General features: G+C 61.1%; 1 protein-coding gene across 3 annotated transcripts; it reads left to right on the top strand.

Moving 5' to 3' along the window:
* Nucleotides 1–5,661: 5,661 nt before the first annotated feature.
* On the top strand, nucleotides 5,662–18,696 carry SH3BP1 (SH3 domain binding protein 1). Of its 3 annotated transcripts, none has more exons than XM_045466399.1 (18): nucleotides 5,662–6,015; nucleotides 7,245–7,287; nucleotides 7,530–7,634; nucleotides 8,722–8,798; nucleotides 9,078–9,189; nucleotides 9,289–9,365; nucleotides 9,873–10,017; nucleotides 10,756–10,824; nucleotides 10,989–11,079; nucleotides 11,473–11,618; nucleotides 12,321–12,432; nucleotides 12,801–12,882; nucleotides 12,969–13,049; nucleotides 13,990–14,106; nucleotides 14,802–14,899; nucleotides 15,224–15,377; nucleotides 16,396–16,490; nucleotides 18,496–18,696. In XM_045466399.1, the coding sequence occupies exons 1-18, from the start codon at nucleotides 5,957–5,959 to the stop codon at nucleotides 18,642–18,644; spliced, it is 1,812 nt and encodes a 603-aa protein (XP_045322355.1). In that variant the 5' UTR covers nucleotides 5,662–5,956; the 3' UTR covers nucleotides 18,645–18,696. The 3 variants fall into 3 exon arrangements, with proteins under 3 accessions (XP_045322355.1, XP_045322356.1, XP_045322354.1); XM_045466400.1 differs by having other exon boundaries at nucleotides 5,663–6,015; nucleotides 18,507–18,628; XM_045466398.1 differs by having other exon boundaries at nucleotides 5,665–6,015; nucleotides 17,855–18,628.
* Nucleotides 18,697–18,850: the final 154 nt, after the last annotated feature.

Raw genomic sequence — 18,850 nt, forward strand, 5'->3', positions numbered from 1 at the left:
GTCCCCCCCCCCCCCCAGCCCGACACACACACACACATGCACACACACACAGCCCTCCTGCAGCAAGGCTTCCAGACGCCCTGACCCCTCCGCGCACCCCCCCCCCCCCCCCCCCCCCAGCCACAGGGCCTGGTTCCTGATCCTTCCCCACCAGGCCAGACTTTGCGCGGACAGTTGTGAGGTCTCTGAACGACAGTGTCTAGTAGGAAGGTTCTTCTAAATGAAACAAAACTTTACTCCCTATAATGCCGCCCTGGCATCCCAGGGGCACCATCTGGAGTACTGTCTCTTACCAGCTGTGGAAGGGCTGCTGGTTGGGGTGGGAATGTGTGCAGCTTCGAGCTGGGAGTCTGGGCCTGCTCTCAGCGGGGTCCCTGGCTTGCTGTGTGATTTTTGAGCAAGTTGCTTCCATTTCTGGCCTTTGGGTTCCTTTTTTTTTTTTTTTTTTTTAACAGAATTTTTAAAATTTATTTCTTTTTCAAGAGAGTGCAAGCTGGGAAGGGTCAGAGAGAGAGAGGGAGAGAGAATCCCAAGCAGGCTCCGTGCTGTCAGCACAGAGCCCGATGTGGGCTCGAACCCATGAACCCTGAGATCGTGCCCTGAGCTGAAACCAAGAGCCAGACGCTCAAACTGCTGAGCCACCCAGGCGCCCCCTTTAGGTTCCTTTTTGATAGTGGGGAGGGGCCCAGTGAGCTACAAGGCCCCGCTGAGGCCTTCTGGAGCATCCTTGAGCAAAGGTGTTCCCCAAGCTCTTGGCCTGGAGTGACCCAGATGCTCCAGGGACAGGGATACCCCTTTCCTCTTTCGGACCTACCGTCTTCCCTTTTTCCTGGTCTATCCATCCAACTGTCAGCCATCCCACAGGTGCCTCTGAGCAGCCCCGTGCCAGGCTTGGCCCTGCGGTCAGCTCACAGGCTGGCATGGAACCCACAAGCCGGGAGCTCAGCATGTCAGGGCAGAGCGATGGGAGGAGCCCCACATCTGTCTAAAGGGCTGGGGGTGGGGTCTAATCATGGGAGGCGGCCCTCAGCCTCCAGTCCCTGGAGGAGTCATCCCCCAGCTTGTGTGTGGATCCCACCAGAGGTCCGGAGCACTGCCCAGGAGACCCAGAGCCTCTGGGGTGCTTGGGCTGGACGGGGTGAACAGGGAAGGAGTGTTCTGTCTCTCGAAGGGTCACCCCCACCCCCATCTCGGGAGCAGTGGGACTTCCCAGACCTTGAAGCCACACTTCCACTTCTATTCATGCGGCTGGACACAGCAACTCGTTTGGGTTTCTTTTTTGGCAACCGCAGCGCACTGCTTAAGTTTGTGGCAGCCACAAGAAGCCCGTCTCTGCTGCCATCCGGCGCTCCCTGCCCCCAGTGTCCGCACAGGCGGAGAGCACGGGGGCCAGCCCGGGGCCCGGCCTGGCACAGACCTGCCGCAAGCACCCTCTCCCGCCGTCCTCAGAACGGCCTGTAGTGATGGGAAACTGAGACCCGAAGGCACACGTTAGGGCCCGAGTCCAACCAGCAGTCCTGGGAGGGGCCGCTCTGTCTCCCAAGCCCTCCGTTGGACCGCTGTTCCCTGCAGTCAGGGTTAAGGGCACAGGCTCTCGGGGGCCTTCAGGATCGTGAAGTCCCCCTGCCCCGGCCCCACCCCCGGGTTTCCTTCTGGCAAAGTCGTTCCGGCTCGAGAAGGCAGGGGGGTTTTCAGAGCCCCCGAGATCATACCACACGCCTAGCTGCTCTGGGCAGAAGCCTCCACTCGGAGCCCAGCACGGATATGACCACGGACGAGCAACCTGTCAAAGTGTCTGAAATGCGGCCCCACGGCTGACCCCTGCTAGCACGGCCTCGGCGCCCAGCCACCGGCCTCCCTGCGCAGCCGACACTAGACCGTTCCAGGCTTGTGCAGTCTGTACAGAGGCCCCTGGGCCCCCGGAGCAGCCCCGGGGACGAAGGAAGGGGCAGGGGCCAGCGTTTCTGGAGTCTCCAAGCAGTGCCATCTGGCACGGCAGGAGAGCACACGGGGGCTTTGGAGCCTGTCAGATCTGCTTTCCAACTTGGCCTCTACCAGCTTGGGACCCGGGGCCAGGGGCTCTGGTCTCCTCACCTGTGAAATGGGGACGAGGATACCGACCCCACCGGAGGATGTGCTGGACCACACGACAATAGGAGCTACTGTCCCCAAGAAGGCAGGACACACGGCGGGGGGGGGGGGGGGGGCACTTAGGCGGAAATGGGGGCAAGGGTCTTTTCATTCCAGACTTCGCAGGCTGAACCCGCTCTCGCTCTTACTTCACCAAGGACACGGAGGCTCAGGTCAACCACCTCGTCCACGGTCACCCAGCTAGCGAGAGACTGAGCCCAGCTGGCCGGCTTCGTCCACACACACTCAAGCTCTGTTCTAGCTGTCTCTGGGGAGGAAATAAGTGTCCATTGATGCAATGCCTCCACTTGCCATTCAAGTCAGCCCTGTCTCTTGAGCTCCTGTGACCATGGCACATTGCCAGGCCATACAGGATTCGGCACGAGCGGAGGAGACCCAGCCAAGTCAACAAGCCCTCGGCGATGCAGCGTGCAAAGGTCTCGTGACCGGAGAAGGGGCTGGCCGGTGACCTCCGAAGCCCCCACTTGTGCATTTGCAGTTCTAAAACTACAATCTCGACCTTCACTGATGACACTGCGGGGTCCAAAAGTCTCTGATGACAACATCCTTCGGAGGGGCGGCCTACGATCCAACCTTTGGGGCATCCGACCCTTTATGATTCGGCATCCAAGTGTGCTCGAGCTTAAGTATACCCTAAAATATACCCCTCACCCGGCCAACAGGCACAGCAGCCCCACCCAGACGAGACAGAGAAGAGGGTCAGACTGGAGGGGAGCCTGGCGCCCGGTGGGGAGGCCCAGGCCTCCACTGGGCTGATTATATGGCCCCGGTTATTTCCAGCCGCTGCTGCTATAGCCCCACATGTCCTGACCCCTCTGCAGGCCTGAGCTGGGGCTCAGGCCTGGGCAAGCCTAGGGGGTGGAAAGGGAGAAGCCAGACCTGGCCCTCAGGGACCTTCAGAACAGCTGGGGAAGTGGACAAGCCCAGACCCAGTGTGTTCCAGGCTGGAGGCAGGGCTGAAACAGGGCGGGGACACCATATAGCCCAGAGGTTTCCCAGACGGTGAAATTGTGGCACCTGGTGGCAAGCTGCTGGCTCAGGAGGTTTCAGTTTCCTATTTGTGCACCCATTAGGTTGTGCCCACTGCACAGATGGGGGAAAGGAGCCACCACGGTGTTCCGGGATCCGGCCGGTGAGGAAGGGGGACGGACCGGCCAGGACTAGAACCCAGGCATTGCAAACCCGAGCCCTACGGTTTTTTTTTTTTTTATATTTTTTTTAACGTTTATTTATTTTTGAGACAGAGAGAGACAGAGCATGAACGGGGGAGGGTCAGAGAGAAGGAGACACAGAATCCGAAACAGGCTCCAGGCTCTGAGCTGTCAGCACAGAGCCCGACGCGGGGCTCGAACTCATGGACCGCGAGATCATGACCCGAGGGGAAGTCAGCAGCCCAACCGACTGAGCCACCCAGGCGCCCCCCGCCCCCCCCCAGCCCTACATTTTAAGCAGCCACGTCTACGCTGGACTCTGATTTCTCCCTCCGTCGAGGCATTCCTCAAGCCTGCCCTTTCGCTAGAATCCCCACCAGCGGTCTTCCAGTGGAGAACGGGGAGGTGGGCTAGGGGACCTTGTCTGGGATCTCCTCGGGCCAGCTTGAGCCGTGGGCTCGCAGTTGGGAGGCTCTGACTCCAGCAGCAGCAGCTGGAGGGTCGTTCCCTTCTCGGCCCCTCCCCCACCCACAGCGGGCCTGTCTGGCTCTCCCTTTAGGGACTGGAGGAGCAGCAGCCAGCGTCCAGTGAGTCCTCCCTGTGTGCCAGGCCTCCTCCTCGTCCTCGTCCTCGTGAAGTACCCAGTCTGCCCACGCACACACGGTAGGGGCTCAAGTAATCCTCAAACTAAGTTAAAACTCGCAACAAAGCAAAGTGCAATGGGCGGGGCCGGACGCTACCTGATGCCCCTCCCTCTGCCCCCAGCCCTGGGGCCCCTGATGCCAGAGAGGGTGGGGGTTCAGAGTAAGGAGAACCTACTGTTGCCCAAAGTCTCTCATGTTGTATTCACTAACAGTTATGGAGCACTTTTTTTTTTTTTTAATTTTTTTTTTTCATCGTTTATTTATTTTTGGGACAGAGAGAGACAGAGCATGAACGGGGGAGGGGCAGAGAGAGAGGGAGACACAGAATCGGAAACAGGCTCCAGGCTCTGAGCCATCAGCCCAGAGCCCGACGCGGGGCTCGAACTCACGGACCGCGAGATCGTGACCTGGCTGAAGTCGGACGCTTAACCGACTGCGCCACCCAGGCGCCCCTGGAGCACTTTAAAAAAAAAAAAAAAAAAAAATTTTAACGTTTATTTATTTTGGAGACAGAGAGAGACAGAGCATGAACGGGGGAGGGCCAGAGAGAGAGGGAGACACAGAATCGGAAACAGGCTCCAGGCTGTCAGCACAGAGCCCAACGCGGGGCTCGAACTCACGGATCTCGAGATCATGACCTGAGCCGAAGTCAGCCGCTTAACCGACTGAGCCACCCAGGCGGCCCTGGAGCACTTTGTTATGGAGCAACTTTGTTTTGGGTGGAGGGCCAAAGAAATCACTCCTATTGAGTCTGGGGGATCAGAGCAGCACCCACATCACTGCCTTCGGAGAGGAAGGGCAAGGACTGAAGAAGTTTGCTGGAGGAAGGGACTTTACGGATGGAGGGAGCAGGGTGTCAGGGAGCTCCTCTGGAGGGTGGGGCACCCCCCTTAAAGGGGCAGCGGGAATAGGCAGGGTTATCTTGTCCACTCCTCGGGATGGGCAGGGCCAGGACAGCTGGCCCATCAGGCCAATAAAGACAGCAAGTCCAGAGTTCCCGGGACTTGTCCAAGGGCACAAAGCAGCAAGGTGGCCCCAGGAAGCCAAAGTCCGCAGCCAGTCTCCAGTCGGGAAGCACGCCCCCCCCCCCCCAGCCCCCCGACCTTTAGCTCAAGGTAGCCAGGGAATCCTTGGGAGAGGGAACCCGGGGGGCAGCATCCTTGGGCCGGCCCAGATGGGCCAGTACAGGTTGGAGAGGCCTGTCCTTGGCCTCTGCCTCCTAAGCGTGGAACTCTCTTTCTCCTTTAAAAGGGGTGCGAAAGTGGGCGCCTGGGTGGCTCAGTTGGCTGAGCGCTGGACTCTTGATTTCGGCTCAGGTCGTCATCTCGGGGTTTGTGGCATCGAGCCCCTGCTTCAGGCTCTGCGCCATCAGCCATCTCTCTCTCTCTCTCTCTCTCTCTCCCTCCCTCCCTCGCTCTGCCCCTCCCCCTCTCGTGCTGTCTCTTTCACTCTCTTTCTCTGACTCTCAAAATAAAGAAACTTAAAAAAAAAAAAAAGGGGTGTGTGTGTGTGTGTGTGTGTGTGTGTGTGTGTGTGTGTGAAAGTTATTTAAACCCACGACCGGCAGGCCTGCGTGGGGGGCAGGAACCCAGAGGCCACCGCGGGTGGCCGGAGCCGGCTTACCTGCTTCCCGCCACCGGGGTTGGGCGGGGCGGGGCCGGGGGCGGGGCCGCCACACAACCTGTGGACGACCAGGCGGCCGCCGGCCCGACAGTCGCGGGGACCGGCCGGGGGGCCTGCGGGGGAGGGGGGGCCCGGAAGCCGGGGACGGGCGAGAAAACAAACTTGGAGAGAGGAGTGACCTGGGGGCTGGGGGCGGAGTCGCGCGCGGAGGAGGAGGGAGCGAGCGGCCGCCGGAGCGCGGCTGGCCCAGGAAGCGGAGAGCGCCGCCCACCCATCCGGGGAGAGAGCGGCACTGCGGGCGCAGGCAGGCTGGGCCGGGGGCTGCCGGGCCCTCGCCCCCCCCCCGCCCCCCGACCGTGACCCCGCGGCCCCCAGCCCGCGCCCAAGATGATGAAGAGGCAGCTGCATCGCATGCGGCAGCTGGCCCAGACGGGCAGCTTGGGACGGTGAGTGTCAACCCGCGCCTTCCCGGCCCCAAGCTCACCCCCGGCCCCGGACCCTAGGGGATGAGGGTTGGGGGAGGCGGGGACGGCTGGACAGCCGCCCTCTGACTGGCCGGAGCCCCTCTCTTTCTCCCTCCCCTCTGGGATGCCACCCCCACCTCCCCGGGCTCTGGCCGGAGGGGCTAGGCCCTTTGGGGGAAGGGGGCACCCCCACCCCGATTGGAGCGGAGTGCAGGGAGGATCAAGGAACCTGGGTCTTCTCTGCCTCCATGCGCCTCTTGAGTGGATGATCCTCCCTGGCCTCACTTGTCCCCTCTGTACAATGGGGACAGCTGACCATCTCTGGTTGCCTGAGGGAGGGGGAGGGGCGATCAGGGCCCCAGACCCTGGGGGAGGGGAGGAGACTAGGTCCCGTCGTGGAGGGCTGAGGGGCCTCCCTTGTCCAGCTGTGTGCCTCTTCCCCCCACCAAGCCCAGAGGCCTCCAGCTTCTCTCTCTTGCTTCTGCTTTTCCCAGCCTCAGGTGGAAACATCCCTGGGTCTCTGTTCTCCCTCCCCCCGCCCCCCCCACCCCCGCCACCCCCTGAGCCCGTGGGGTGGAAGCCAGAAGTTTGGGGAGCACCCAGGGCCTGTTTTCTCTCCTCTGCCCCCTGTGTTGCGAGTTTCCCCGTTCTCTGGGCCTCCGGGGAGGGGACTGGGTGCCCAGAGACCTGGCTCTAGTCTTCAGCTACCCAGATGCCTGTGTGAGCCTGGGCAGTCAGGCCCCCTGGCTCCGGGCCTCAGCGTCCCGTGTGTCCCCGGGCAGGGACCCAGGGCCTGCCGACCACCCCAGGCCAGAGTCCTGCGTGACTGACAGCCCAGGAGTGTGTGAGCTCACACACTTCCCGTTCTTGGGGCCACCCTGGCCTCCTTCTCCCCCGGGGTCAGCAGAAGACAGAGGCTGGGCCCTGGGGTGGCTTCTCAACTCCACTGCCTTGGGTTTCATCCGCCCTCTCGCAGGACACAGCCCTGGGTGGAGGAGGAAAAAGTCATGTATCCTATTCCCGCCCCCACGGAATGTGCTCCGACTGGGATGAGGCAGGCAGGCGGGCCACCCAGGGCGGCCTCCAACGAGGAGGGGCGCTGGGAACGATCGGGGTCCAGGTGCCCTGTTGAGGGGGCAGGGGGAGGCAGGGGGTTTCCTAACCCGGGCCGCCTCAGCAGAAGCTCCTTCCTCCCCCCCCCCCCCCAACAGCACCCCGGAGACTGCCGAGTTCCTGGGGGAGGATCTGCACCAGGTACGTGCCCGGGCGGGTGGCAGGGCAGGCCCGTGCAAGCTGTCAGCAGAGGGCCCCGCGAGGACGAGGACGCCATTTGGGGGGTCAGGTTGAGTCATTCCCCAAGCTGTTGGCCATGGGGTCTCCAGGAGGAGGGAAGAGAAAGGTGGTTCCTGCTCTGGGAAAGAACAGGGCGGCGGTGGGGGGGGCGGGTGAGGGGCAACAACCTGCCACGCTGCGTAAACCCAGAGCCCCCCTCGCAGGTGGAGCAGCGGTTGGAGCCAGCCAAGCGAGCGGCCCACAATGTCCACAAACGGCTGCAGGCCTGTCTGCAGGGCCAGAGCGGGGCAGACATGGACAAGCGGGTGGTAAGTGGGGGGGGGGCGGGGGGAGGCGGGAAGGAGGGGCCTGGACCGAACACCTCTGTCCAATGGGAGAGGGAGGTCGGGGCTGGGGTCCCCCTGCTAGTCTGAGCCTCCAACACCAAGAGGGTCCGGACTGCTCTGTCCCAAGACCCCTCAGGCCATGCACTGATGAGGCTCTGCCTCTTCCCCATCCCCTTTTGGACCCCGCCCCCATCTGCACCAACCCCCTGAGCCAAGGCCAGGCCTCGGACAGCACCTGAACTTCTCGATGCAGTCTGCACCCAGAGCAGAGCAGAGCAGGCCCTCTGCACTGAGGCAGTGTGGGAGGGCTTCCTGAAGGAAGTGGCAGTTGGGCAGATATTAATACTCACTGGTATTAATCAACAGCATTTGTAGACTGATTACCGCTAGTCTGCGGCTAAGATAGGTTAATGCGTTGCCTCATTTAATTGCCGACGACACCCCCTAGGAGGAGGCTGCCTTATTAGCACTTTGTACCGAGGAGGAAATGAAGTCAGAGAGGTAAAGTCTTAAGGTCACACAGCTAGTAAGTGGCAAAACTGAGATTTGATCCCTGGTCTTTCCGGCCCAAGCTGGTGCTCCCAGTAACTCTCAGTGGGAGGGTTTTGAGCTCTGCAGTGACTCAGTCCAGCCACATAAGCCCTGGGGCAGGGGAAGGTCCCGGCTCCCAGGGTGTTCCCAGTCCCTCCATTCTCCTTCCAACTGTGTCACCTTGGGCAAGCTCCTTGCCTTCTGTTCTTGGTTTCCTAGCGTGTGAGGGTACTTGGCCGTTCCTTCCTGCCCAGTTGATTGGTTTCTGGGAGGGGAAAAGGGCACCCCAGGTGGGGTGGGGTCAGGGGACGGGGCCACAGGGAGAGGTCACTCCTCCGGGCCTCGTCATCATCCGGTCTCCACTCCTACCTAAGACTGTGGCCCTCCCGGCTTCCCTCTTCCCCTGTCCACACCCAGTGCTTCGGTGGGGCTCTGTCTGCCCGCCCCCCCACCCCGAGAAGCCTGCCTTGTGCTTGGGTGGGGTGGTGGGAGGCTCACTGGGGGCCCCTGCTCACAGCCCGCCCTGCCCTTCCTGCAGAAGAAGCTCCCCCTCATGGCTCTGTCCACCACAATGGCCGAGAGCTTCAAGGAGCTGGACCCTGATTCCAGCATGGGGTGAGCAGGAACGGGGTGCCAAGCGGGGGATCTGGGCTGGGAGGGGTTCCAGGTGAGGGACGGGTGACCAGGATGGGGGTAGTTAGTGTCTTGAGCTGGGGGCGGGGGGCGGCATCCAGGTCAGTGAGGGCGGCCAGGTCTGGGAAGGCGTTGGCTCAGCCAAGATGAAGGACAGATAGAAGGGGCAGGAGGTGACGGGGAGGGAGGAGGCCCCATCACGTGTTTCCGGACGGGAGTGAGGAGCTCTGGGGGCTGGGCCCACCGGTGTTGTATCCACAGGAAGGCCTTAGAGATGAGCTGTGCCATTCAGAACCAGCTGGCCCGCATTCTGGCCGAGTTTGAGATGACCCTGGAGAGGGATGTCCTGCAGCCGCTCAGCAGGCTGAGTGAGGTGACCTGCCCCCTGCCCCGTCCCCGCCCAGCTTGCCCAGCCTCGGCTCCCACCTCCCCAGCCTGCCGACCCCCTCCCTCCCCATGTACCTGCCCCCAGGAGGAGCTGCCGGCCATCCTCAAGCACAAGAAAAGCCTGCAGAAGCTGGTGTCTGACTGGAACACCCTGAAGAGCAGGTGGGAGCCGTGGTCCTTGGGGGTTGGGGGGGTCCATGCCTAGATCAGCCCATAACGGTGGCCACAGAACCCACACTAGAGCAGCGGGGACAGGATCCACTGGGTAGTGTATGTACTTGGGGACTCATCCGGTCTTTAGGAACACATGTGGTGAGGGTACATGTGAGAGTTCCTCTCTGAACATGGGTGTGCGCGTGCGCGTGCCAGCCGGGGGTGACTCCAGAGCCTGGGGTAGCTATCAGGGATCCCCCAAGATCCCTGGACTGCAGGACGCCCCCACCCTCCACTCTGGAGCTCGGTGGCCGCGATCACCAAGCCCACCGCCAGGGGGAGCCCCTGAGCACTCATGGCCCAGGCTGGGCGGAGGCCCAGGGCAAGCAGAGCTCTGGGATGTTCATCCATAAATCCCGAAACCCTGGGGGGTCAGGCATGTGGAAGGGACACTTGGCTCTGGACACGCAACGGGGACAGTGACCCCCCCCCCCCCCACCTTGGGATCGTTGCCAGGCTCGCTCAGGCAGCCAAGAACTCGGGCGGCGGTCAGGGCCTGGGCGGTGGCCCCGGCAGTTACAGCCACACGGCCACCGCCACCAAAGTGGAGACGCTGAAGGAGGAGGAGGAGGAACTGAAGAGGAAGGTGGAACAGTGCAAGGTGAGCGAGCACTTGGAGTTCCCTGGACGTGAGGGGGTGGTGAGGGCGGGTACTGACCCCATTTCACAGGGGAGGGAACTGAAGCTCAGAGAGGCGATGTGACTCACCCAAGGCCACACAGCTGGGAAGCAACAGAGCCCAGGATTTGAATCCAGGCCGTCAGCCTCCAAGCTGTGTGTACTCGGCCACTATCTTGTGGCCTCTTGTGTCTACACCGTACCCGTCATTCCTGGGAGGCGGGGACTTGGGCTACTCACCACGATCTCGGTGTGTTTGCTGAGTGAGCAGATGAATGAATGGTGACTAATACAAGCCACCGTGCTTAGGGTGTGAGGCACAGAGATGAGGACTAGAAGCCGTAAAAGTCCCTTAAGAGCCGGGGTGGCTCAGTCGGTCAAGTGTCTGACTCTCGATTTCGACTCAGGTCATGCTCTCGCGGCTCGTGGGTCCAAGCCCCGCATCGGGCTCTGCCCTGACAGTGCAGAGCCTGCTTGGGATTCTCTCTCTCTGTGCCCCTCACCTGCTTGTGCTCTCTCTCTCTCTCTCTCTCTAAACACACACTATATATGTAAGAGTTCGAGGGGGGTCCCTGTGGGCCATCCCCAAGTGCAAACCTTGGCAGAGAGAGGAGAGTTGGCCGGGGCCTTCCACGTATAGCTTGGACGAGTCACGAACCCCTCTAGGCCTCAGCTTCCCCTCTTGGCAAGGGGTGTGAGCCTTCCCCTTTCTGTCCCCAAGGACGAGTACTTGGCCGACCTTTACCACTTCGCCACCAAGGAGGACACATATGCCAACCACTTCATCCACGTGAGTCTGAGAGTGGGTTCCGGCCAGTGGAACTCAGGGGTGGACACCAGGGGCCCCCTGAGACACCCTTCAAGATGTGGGAGGGAGGGGTGTGTTCTTAGGGACTCCGGGGGGGAGGCTCAGCTTCCCTCACCCACCTTGGGGCCACCCCCTTGTCCCCGCAGCTCATGGAGATCCAAGCTGATTACCATCGCAAGTCTCTGAGCTCACTGGACACGGCCCTGGCTGAGCTGAGGGAGAACCACAGCCAAGCAGGTGGGGACCCAGGCGGACCCAGGGGACCCCCCCCCCCCCGCCCCCAGCCCTGCTCAGGGCATGTTGAGATGCTTGCACTCCATCCTGGGAGGCAGTAGGGAGCCCCGGATGAGTTCTGAGCAGATGCGTTCCGATTCGATTTGTGACTGAGAAGTCACTCTGCCGTGCGGAGTGATGGAATGAAGGGGAACAGAACAGGAGTCGGGAGACCTTTAAGAGGCAGGAGGGAAGGGGTGATGGCCCGGGCTAGGGGCGACACAGTGGAGGTGGGTGGATTCGAGAGAGATTGGGCAAAGCAGGAGCCCTTGAGGATGTCTGGGGGTGGGTGGGGTGGGGGCTGGCTGTCCAGGGACGGGGGGGAGCCCGGGCCACTGATCTGTCTCGTCCCTGCAGACCCCTCCCCCTCGATGACGGCCGCCCCCTTCTTCAGGGTGTATGGGGTGTCACTGGGAACCCATTTGCAAGAGCTGGGCCGGGACATCGCCCTGCCCATCGAGGCCTGCGTCATGATGCTGCTTTCTGAGGGCATGAAGGAAGAGGTGGGGCCCGTGGGGGCAGGTCGGGAAGGGACACGGGGGCCGGAATCCTTAGAGCACAGGTGCCTGTGAGGCCACGGCCTCCTGTTGCCAAACTGACATCACGGCCCACTGAGTGATGTTCATGGGCAGCTGCTATGCCGTAAACCCTTTCCACGTCTTGCTCCGTTTAGTCATCCCCAAAACCCTGGGAAGGAGCCTCCACCAGCTCCATTTTACGAGGGAGAGACGGAGGCCGAGAGGAACACGGGCCCAGTGGCACACGAGAAGGTGTCAGTAAAGCCAGGGACCCCCATGCAGTCACTGCCTCGCGCTGCCCTCATCCGTCCCGTGTACCTTGCCAGCGCTGGTCTATTGGCTCCTGCCCCGAGGACAGACCCTTAGACGCGGAGCCTACTCGCAGAGCGACCTGGGCTTCTAGACAGTGCTGCCGGCCTCCTTCCTCCCTTCCGCGCCCACCCAGACGCCTGTGTCCCCACCACTTTCCCTGCTGCCCCCAGACTTCCCACTTCGCGCCGAGTCCTGGACCTTGAGAGTTGAGGGCGGCCACGCATCCTGTGGTCCCCACTCTGCCCACCAGACCAGGTGGGGACACAGGCCCGGTGAGGGCCGAGCGCCCACCCTGAGCGAGCCAGGGCCTCCTGGCCAGGGCGTTCTCCCCTGCCGCCCCTCCGTGACCCCCGCCCGTTTCCTCTCGCACCCCAGGGCCTCTTCCGCCTGGCTGCTGGGGCCTCGGTGCTGAAACGTCTCAAGCAGACCATGGCCTCGGACCCGCGCGGCCTGCAGGAGTTCTGCTCCGACCCCCACGCCGTGGCAGGTGCCTGCCCCGAGGAGCCCCGGAAGGAGGGCCTTCCCCCCCAGATCCCTTCCCCTCAACAGCCTGAAATGCTCCCATGATAGTTTGGCTGAGGGCCTGATCATCTGCTGAGGAGACACCTCCGGAGACATAGGGGTCCTTAAAGTGGGGCCCATGTGTACGTACATTTTTCTGGGACCGGGTCCACCAGCCTTCGGCATTTTCTCCAAAAGGCCCATGGCCCAAAGAAATGATCAGATCTAGACACATTAGTGGGAACAAGGGCCTGGTTCCCAACAGATGGAGAGAGCTGGGCACTGGCGTGGAGGTAGGGGGCCTGGGGGACTGTGTCTAAGCCCCACCCCCCCACTCCCGCCCTGCCGCTTCAGGTGCCCTCAAGTCCTATCTGCGGGAGCTGCCAGAGCCCTTGATGACCTTTGACCTCTATGACGATTGGATGAGGGCAGCCAGGTGAGTTTATGCTGGGGAGGGCGGGGCTGCAGAGGTGGGGCCCCAGGGCCCTGGCCTGGCTCACCGGGTCTCTCCCTGCCACCCAGTCTGAAGGAGCCAGGAGCCCGGCTGGAGGCCCTCCAGGAAGTGTGCAGCCGCCTCCCCCAGGACAACCTCAGCAACCTCAGGTGAGCCCGAGCCTGCCCCCTCGGCCCGAGCAGCATTTCTGAAACCACGGCTAAGATGGCCTAGTCCTAGCTTCCATGCTAGACGTTGCAGCTAAACACACACCTTGAACCTCTGAAGCCACACCACCTGGCTTCAGATTCCCACCTCTGCCACCTTGTGGTCCGAGGCAGGTGAACTGACCGCTCTGTGCCTCAGTGCCCTCAATCTGGAAAACACAGAGCATAGCAGTCCCTACCCCGCAGGGTGGCTGGGAGAGTCTCAGCTTAACTCAATGCCTGACACATATATGGTGCTCAGCAGGTCAGCCGATTTAACTATTAAAACATTTTAGGGGTGCCTGGGTGGTTCAGTCGGTGGGGCATCTGACTCTTGATCTCAGCTCAGGTCGTGATCGCAACGGTTCGGGGGATCGAGCCCCGCATCGGGCTCTGTGCTGACGGCTCAGAGCCTGGAGCCTGCTTTGGATTCTGTGTCCCCCGCCCCCGCCCCTCCCCCGCTCATGCTGTGTCTTGCTCTGTCTCTCAAAAATAAATAAATGTTGGGGCACCTGGGTGGCTCAGTCGGTTGAGCGCCCGACTTCGGCTCGGGTCGTGATCTCGCGGTTCATGAGTTCGAGCCCCGTGTCGGGCTCCGGGCTGATGGCTCAGAGCCTGGGGCCCCCTTTGGATTCTGTGTCTCCCCATCTCTCTGGCCCTCCCTGCTCATGCTCTGTCTCTCTCTCTCTCAATAATAAATAAACGTTAAAAATTTTTTTTTTTTTAATAATAAATAAATAAATAAATGTTAAAAGCAATCAAAAAATTTAAGCCACCCGATGGGGTACCTTTGCCACTCTTTGGAAACCCCAGGCTGAGAAATTCTCAGGCCTCAAGGGCGTCAATGGGTGTTCATGGCCAAAGACGCCCTGTCCCTGGCCAAGCCCACCTTCTGCCTCCCCAGGTACCTGATGAAGTTCCTGGCACGGCTGGCCGAGGAGCAGGAGGTGAATAAAATGACGCCCAGCAACATTGCCATCGTCCTGGGGCCCAACCTGCTGTGGCCTCCCGAGAAAGAAGGGTGAGGGGCTGCAGCTCGGGGGAAGGCGGCAATCCCCACCCCACCCGTCTGCTGCTTATTCGTTCCCCCGGGCCTCAGTTTCCCCATCCTTGGAGTGGATCAAGCAGCTCCTCTTCTCCAGGCTGCCGAAGGGAGCGTGGACCCCACGGGGCTTTGGAGATGGGCATTCTGGGTGATACTGGTAGCGGGCTGCCTGGAAGGCTGGGAGCCCAGCGATTTCGTTCCAGCCCCGCCCCTCGACCTTCCAGAAATGCCTTTAGGAAGCTCACTCTCCGGAGCTCCCACTGCTTCCTCTGTAAATTGGAGAGAAATCATTACCAACTTTGAGGGGTTTGGCGTGGGGAATTAGACGAGAAAATGGAGAAATGTTTTCTGCACCGTAAAGGGCGAGGGGTCATTATAATTCACCCGGCCACAGATGGCACCAAGATTTCATTCGTTTGCTGAGGACGATTACTTGGGCGAGGCAGCCTAGAGCCGAGAACTACGAGGAAGAGGGTCCCGTCCCTGGCGAGCGATGCCTGTTGTGGGTGAAGGAAGGGGAACATTTGGCACGTGGGCGACACATTTGTCATCCCCCGGTGGTCCCTGAGCTTTCTGAGAACAGGCACTTGGCGTGATTGGGCCACACAGAGTTGGGGTCGCTAACAGGTTGCAGAATGGATGGCTCACCTCTGTTCCTTTTTTTGGCCCAGGGACCAGGCCCAGCTGGACGCAGCCTCAGTGTCCTCCATCCAGGTGGTGGGCGTGGTCGAGGCTCTGATACAGAACGCGGACACCCTCTTCCCGGGAGGTGAAGTTCCCATCTTTGTGAACGTGTCCTCTTATGCCCTCATCTGCCCAGCTGGGTGCCCTCCAGACTTAGCTTCCGTCCCTGGCGGCCTCATTATGAGGCCCGGAGCAAATTGCCTCTCTGCCGTGAGCCTCACTGTCTCCCCTGTACAACGGGGATGATCCTGCCTGCCTCGTGGGATTGTCGTGAGGCTCACGTGGGAGTAGGGAGGTGATATGTGGTCCAGGTAACGTCGGGGGAAAAGGAAAGAGGCCCTGATGTTGGCCGAGGCGGGAAGGCTGGCGGAGGTTCTGGAAGCTAAGACCTGCTTCCTTCTGTCTGCAGACGTCAACTTCAACGTGTCAGGCCTGTTCTCAGCCCCTGTCCCCCAGGACAAGGTCAGCAACAGGCCAGCTTCTGAGGAGCTTCCAACGGTCGCTGTGTCCACACCCGCTCCAGCCCCAGCCCCTGCCCCGGCCTCAGCGGCTGCCAGGGAAAGGTAAGGACTGATGGAAATGAATGACCCCCATCTTTGCCCCAAGATGTCCAGCTTGAGGCACGATCTCCGGGCTTCCAACAGCATCTTGGGAAATGTCATTATTGTATTTTCCATCCCAAATACCAGGATTCCCCATTTGGAGTGGACGGGGTGGAGACTCAGAGGCTGTATTCCTCTCGGCCTCTGATGTGCCTCCTCGCTCGTCGTATGGCTGTTTACTGAGCACCCACTATGTTCCGGGCACTGTTTCAGGCCCTGGGGATTTAGGGAACTAGGGAGCTGGTCAGCTGGAATTTTGTAAACACCTTCCAGTGTTCTCTTTGGTCCTTCCGATCTCGAAGGGCTCCGTCGTACATGTTGTCTCCATACCAAACAGGCACTATTCTGTCATCACCCAGGCAGGACGCACACCGTGACTTTTCTCGGAGGAACAAAACAGACAGACGCTGGCCTTAGAGCTTGCTTTCCTAGGGCCGGGGAGAGAGAGCCAACAAGTACATCCATACATGGGTACTGTCATGGCAGGCAGTGATACGTGCCCTTACAGGAGAAGAGAGCAGGTTAGGGGGAGGGAGTGGGGAGCTGCTCTAGCCTGGGGATCAGGAAAGCCTCTCGAAAGAGGAGCCAACTGAGCAGAGACCTGGAGGAGACCCAGAAGGGGCCATGGCCGCCCCTTCTGCTTCTTGTCCGTTCTCTGGCTTCTCGTGGCTGGAACATTCAGTGGAGGCCGAGAGCCGAGGCCCTGCTTTCTACCTGCCATCCTGGCCCATGGGGACCCACCATCACAGGGTCACACGGAAGCCAGGGGTTCAACGGACCCAAACTCTGGCCAATGCCAGGAGCGTCTTCTTGAGGGAGGGGGGCCCAGCCTGGGGACAGATCCCAGGCCCAGTGACAAGGGGCAGGGGACAAGTCCTGGGAGGATCCAAAGTTAGCCTGGTGCCTTGGGAGTCTCCTCAAGATTCCAGACTTCTGGGAGATGGCCAAGCTGGACCCTGACCCTCTCCTTCTTTCACAGGATAGAGTCCGAGGCGCCCCCCAGACCAGCCTCTCCCAAGGTCAGTAGGAGCCCCTCGGAGGCAGCCACTCCAGGGGAGGACATGGCTCGAAAGAGTAAGTTGGCCAGGGGAGGGAAGGGGGGAAGAGGGTGGGCAAGGAGAGGAGCTGGGCGATCAGACCATCTCGTGTTTTTGGACAGCTGGGAGGCCAGGAATCCAGGTGGCTAAGAGCCTAGGTTTGCTGCCTGACGCTCTGGGTTCAGATTCCGGTGCTGTGACCTTGGGCAGGTGACTTCACTGTCTGCCCCCTCAGCTTCCTCCTCTGTGTAATGAAACAATAACCACGCCTACCTTGTAGGGCTGTTGGGCAAATTAAACGGTGCTCTCCTGGCTGGCAGCTGGGACCCAGTGAGTGCTCGATAAAGGTTAGCCCTCCTCCTGAGCGTAGCGGGGCTGTGGAGTCCGGCCCCTCAAGAAGTCCAGAGATCAGAGTGAAGAGGTGGGATAGAGGCTTCAAAGGGCTGGTGGGCTGGGCGTGGAAAGAAACTCGGGGCTCCTCTGAGCCCCTTTGGTGCACTCACCTGTTGACTTGGCCTAAAGCCCAGCAGGTGAGAAGGCGCAGGGTTCAGATGAGGGGTCACTGCCAGTGATCAGGACACTTGGGAGGGCCCAGCCAGCCCAGGGGGCACTGGAGTTTTCTCCCTGGGGGTACAATGTAGAGCTACAGGACCCTCCGGACCAGCATGGGGTTGACAGGTCACACAGGGGCCTTCCTGGAGGAGGAGGCATCCAGCCACCATTCCTGGATGGGGGCAAGTGGGATAGGTGTTCACCGGGGCTCAGCACCTCAAGCCCCTGAAGGTCTTTGTGTCAGCCCTGGGAGGTCCAGGCTCTCATCCCATCTTAACGATGAGGGAACTGAGGCCCCAGGGGGGCGAGCGATTTGCCCAAAGCCCACAGTGGGTGGAGGCAGGGCTAGGACCCGTGTCCAGGCCTCTTGGCTCCTCAGCTGCCTCACGCGATCGGAACGGTGTAGCAGGGTCTCTGAAAACCAGGGTGGGTGGCTCTGGTGGCTCCTGAGAGGTGAGAGTGGCCCAAGAATCCAGAGGAACGGTGAGCGTTTCTTCATTCAACGACCGTGTATCGATCCGTGGCCCGCGCTGTGCTAGCCAACCCCGCACGGGATGGCCTCGCTTAGTTTACGTTCCAGCCGGGGACTCAAGCAAAATAAAAACGGCCATGGTCATTTCAGAGGGCAGCAGGTCCTGTGAAGAAAATCCAACAGGAAAATATGACACATAACTGGAGCAGGGCAGGGGAAGGGACACGGAGAGAGGCCTAAGTGTCAGGGAGCCGGCTGTGGAAACCGTGTTCCCGGCAGAAGGAATGGCAGGTACAAAGGTCCTGCGGTAGCATGGAGCTTGGTGGACTGGCCACAGGCAATGTGGATGCCTAACTGCCCCTGTCCTTCCTCCACAGCTAAGCGCCCAGCGCCAGCCCGGCCCACCATGCCGCCCCCCCAGGTCTCCAGCCCGCGCTCCTCCCCTCCAGCCCCACCCCCACCCCCTGGCTCTGGCAGCCCTGTGACCCCCCAGGCTCTGCCCCGCCGTCTAGTCGGCAGCAGCCTCCGGGCCCCCACGGTGCCACCCCCCTTGCCCCCCAACCCCCCGCAGCCCGCCCGACGCCAGAGCCGGCGTTCGCCAGCCTCCCCCAGCCCGGCCTCCCCGGGGCCGGCCTCCCCTAGCGCAGTGTCTCTGAGCATGCCTGTGCAGGTGGACCTAGGGGTGGCCACAGAGGAGGGACGGGCCCCTGAGGTTGTAGGCAGGGCCTCCACTCCCCCCGCCATCCCCCCTCAACCCCGGCCCAGGAGCCTTGCCTCAGAGACCGACTGAGCTGGCGGTTTCCCCTGCAACAGTCAGCATCTCCTCCCTCCCATCGGTCTACCCAGGACACAGTCCTCGCCCTTCCCAGGGCTGGGGGCCTCCAGCCTCTGCCTACAAGTGCCTCGGTGCCCGCTGGGTCGGCCCCCCTGGCAAGGAGGACTCAGGCTAGTCCTCCACTTCCAGACCTTTTCCTCCTGAATCCACACTGGGCTTGGGGGCCCCTCACCCGACTCCCAGCTCTCTGGCAGGGTCCCAGGGGAGCCGCCGGAAGGAAGGAGGGGCCTGCCTGCCCCTACAGGACTCTTATTTGTCTCTTGCCAACGTATTTTTTTGTAAGGCTGGTAAATAAATTATTTTGGACAAGACTGGAGCAGCTGCCCAAATGATAGTTGTTTTTTTCTGCCCTCCAAATAAAGAAGCCACTTTCATAAAGGGGAAGATCTTTCCTGTTCTTTGCCTCCTTTCTTTCTTGCTGTCTGGAATGATAAGAGCCAGCTTTTTTAGCTCTTACTCTGTGCTATACATGGTGCTTTTCCATGCGTGGTTTCCATGGACTCCTCTCCCTGGGAAGTGGATCCCGTCACCTTCCTAC

The sequence above is a fragment of the Leopardus geoffroyi genome, chromosome B4, assembly GCF_018350155.1.
Source record: "Leopardus geoffroyi isolate Oge1 chromosome B4, O.geoffroyi_Oge1_pat1.0, whole genome shotgun sequence".
In the NCBI taxonomy this organism is placed as follows: Eukaryota; Metazoa; Chordata; class Mammalia; order Carnivora; family Felidae; genus Leopardus; species Leopardus geoffroyi.

Bases quoted from the DNA above. Each gene is read 5' to 3' on its own strand.
- SH3BP1 (XM_045466398.1), top strand. From the start codon at position 5,957: ATGATGAAGAGGCAGCTGCATCGCATGCGGCAGCTGGCCCAGACGGGC. The intron at 9,190-9,288 runs GTGACCTGCCCC...ACCTGCCCCCAG, and splicing joins CGCTCAGCAGGCTGAGTGAG to GAGGAGCTGCCGGCCATCCT. The intron at 16,491-17,854 runs GTAAGTTGGCCA...CTTCCTCCACAG, and splicing joins GGAGGACATGGCTCGAAAGA to CTAAGCGCCCAGCGCCAGCC.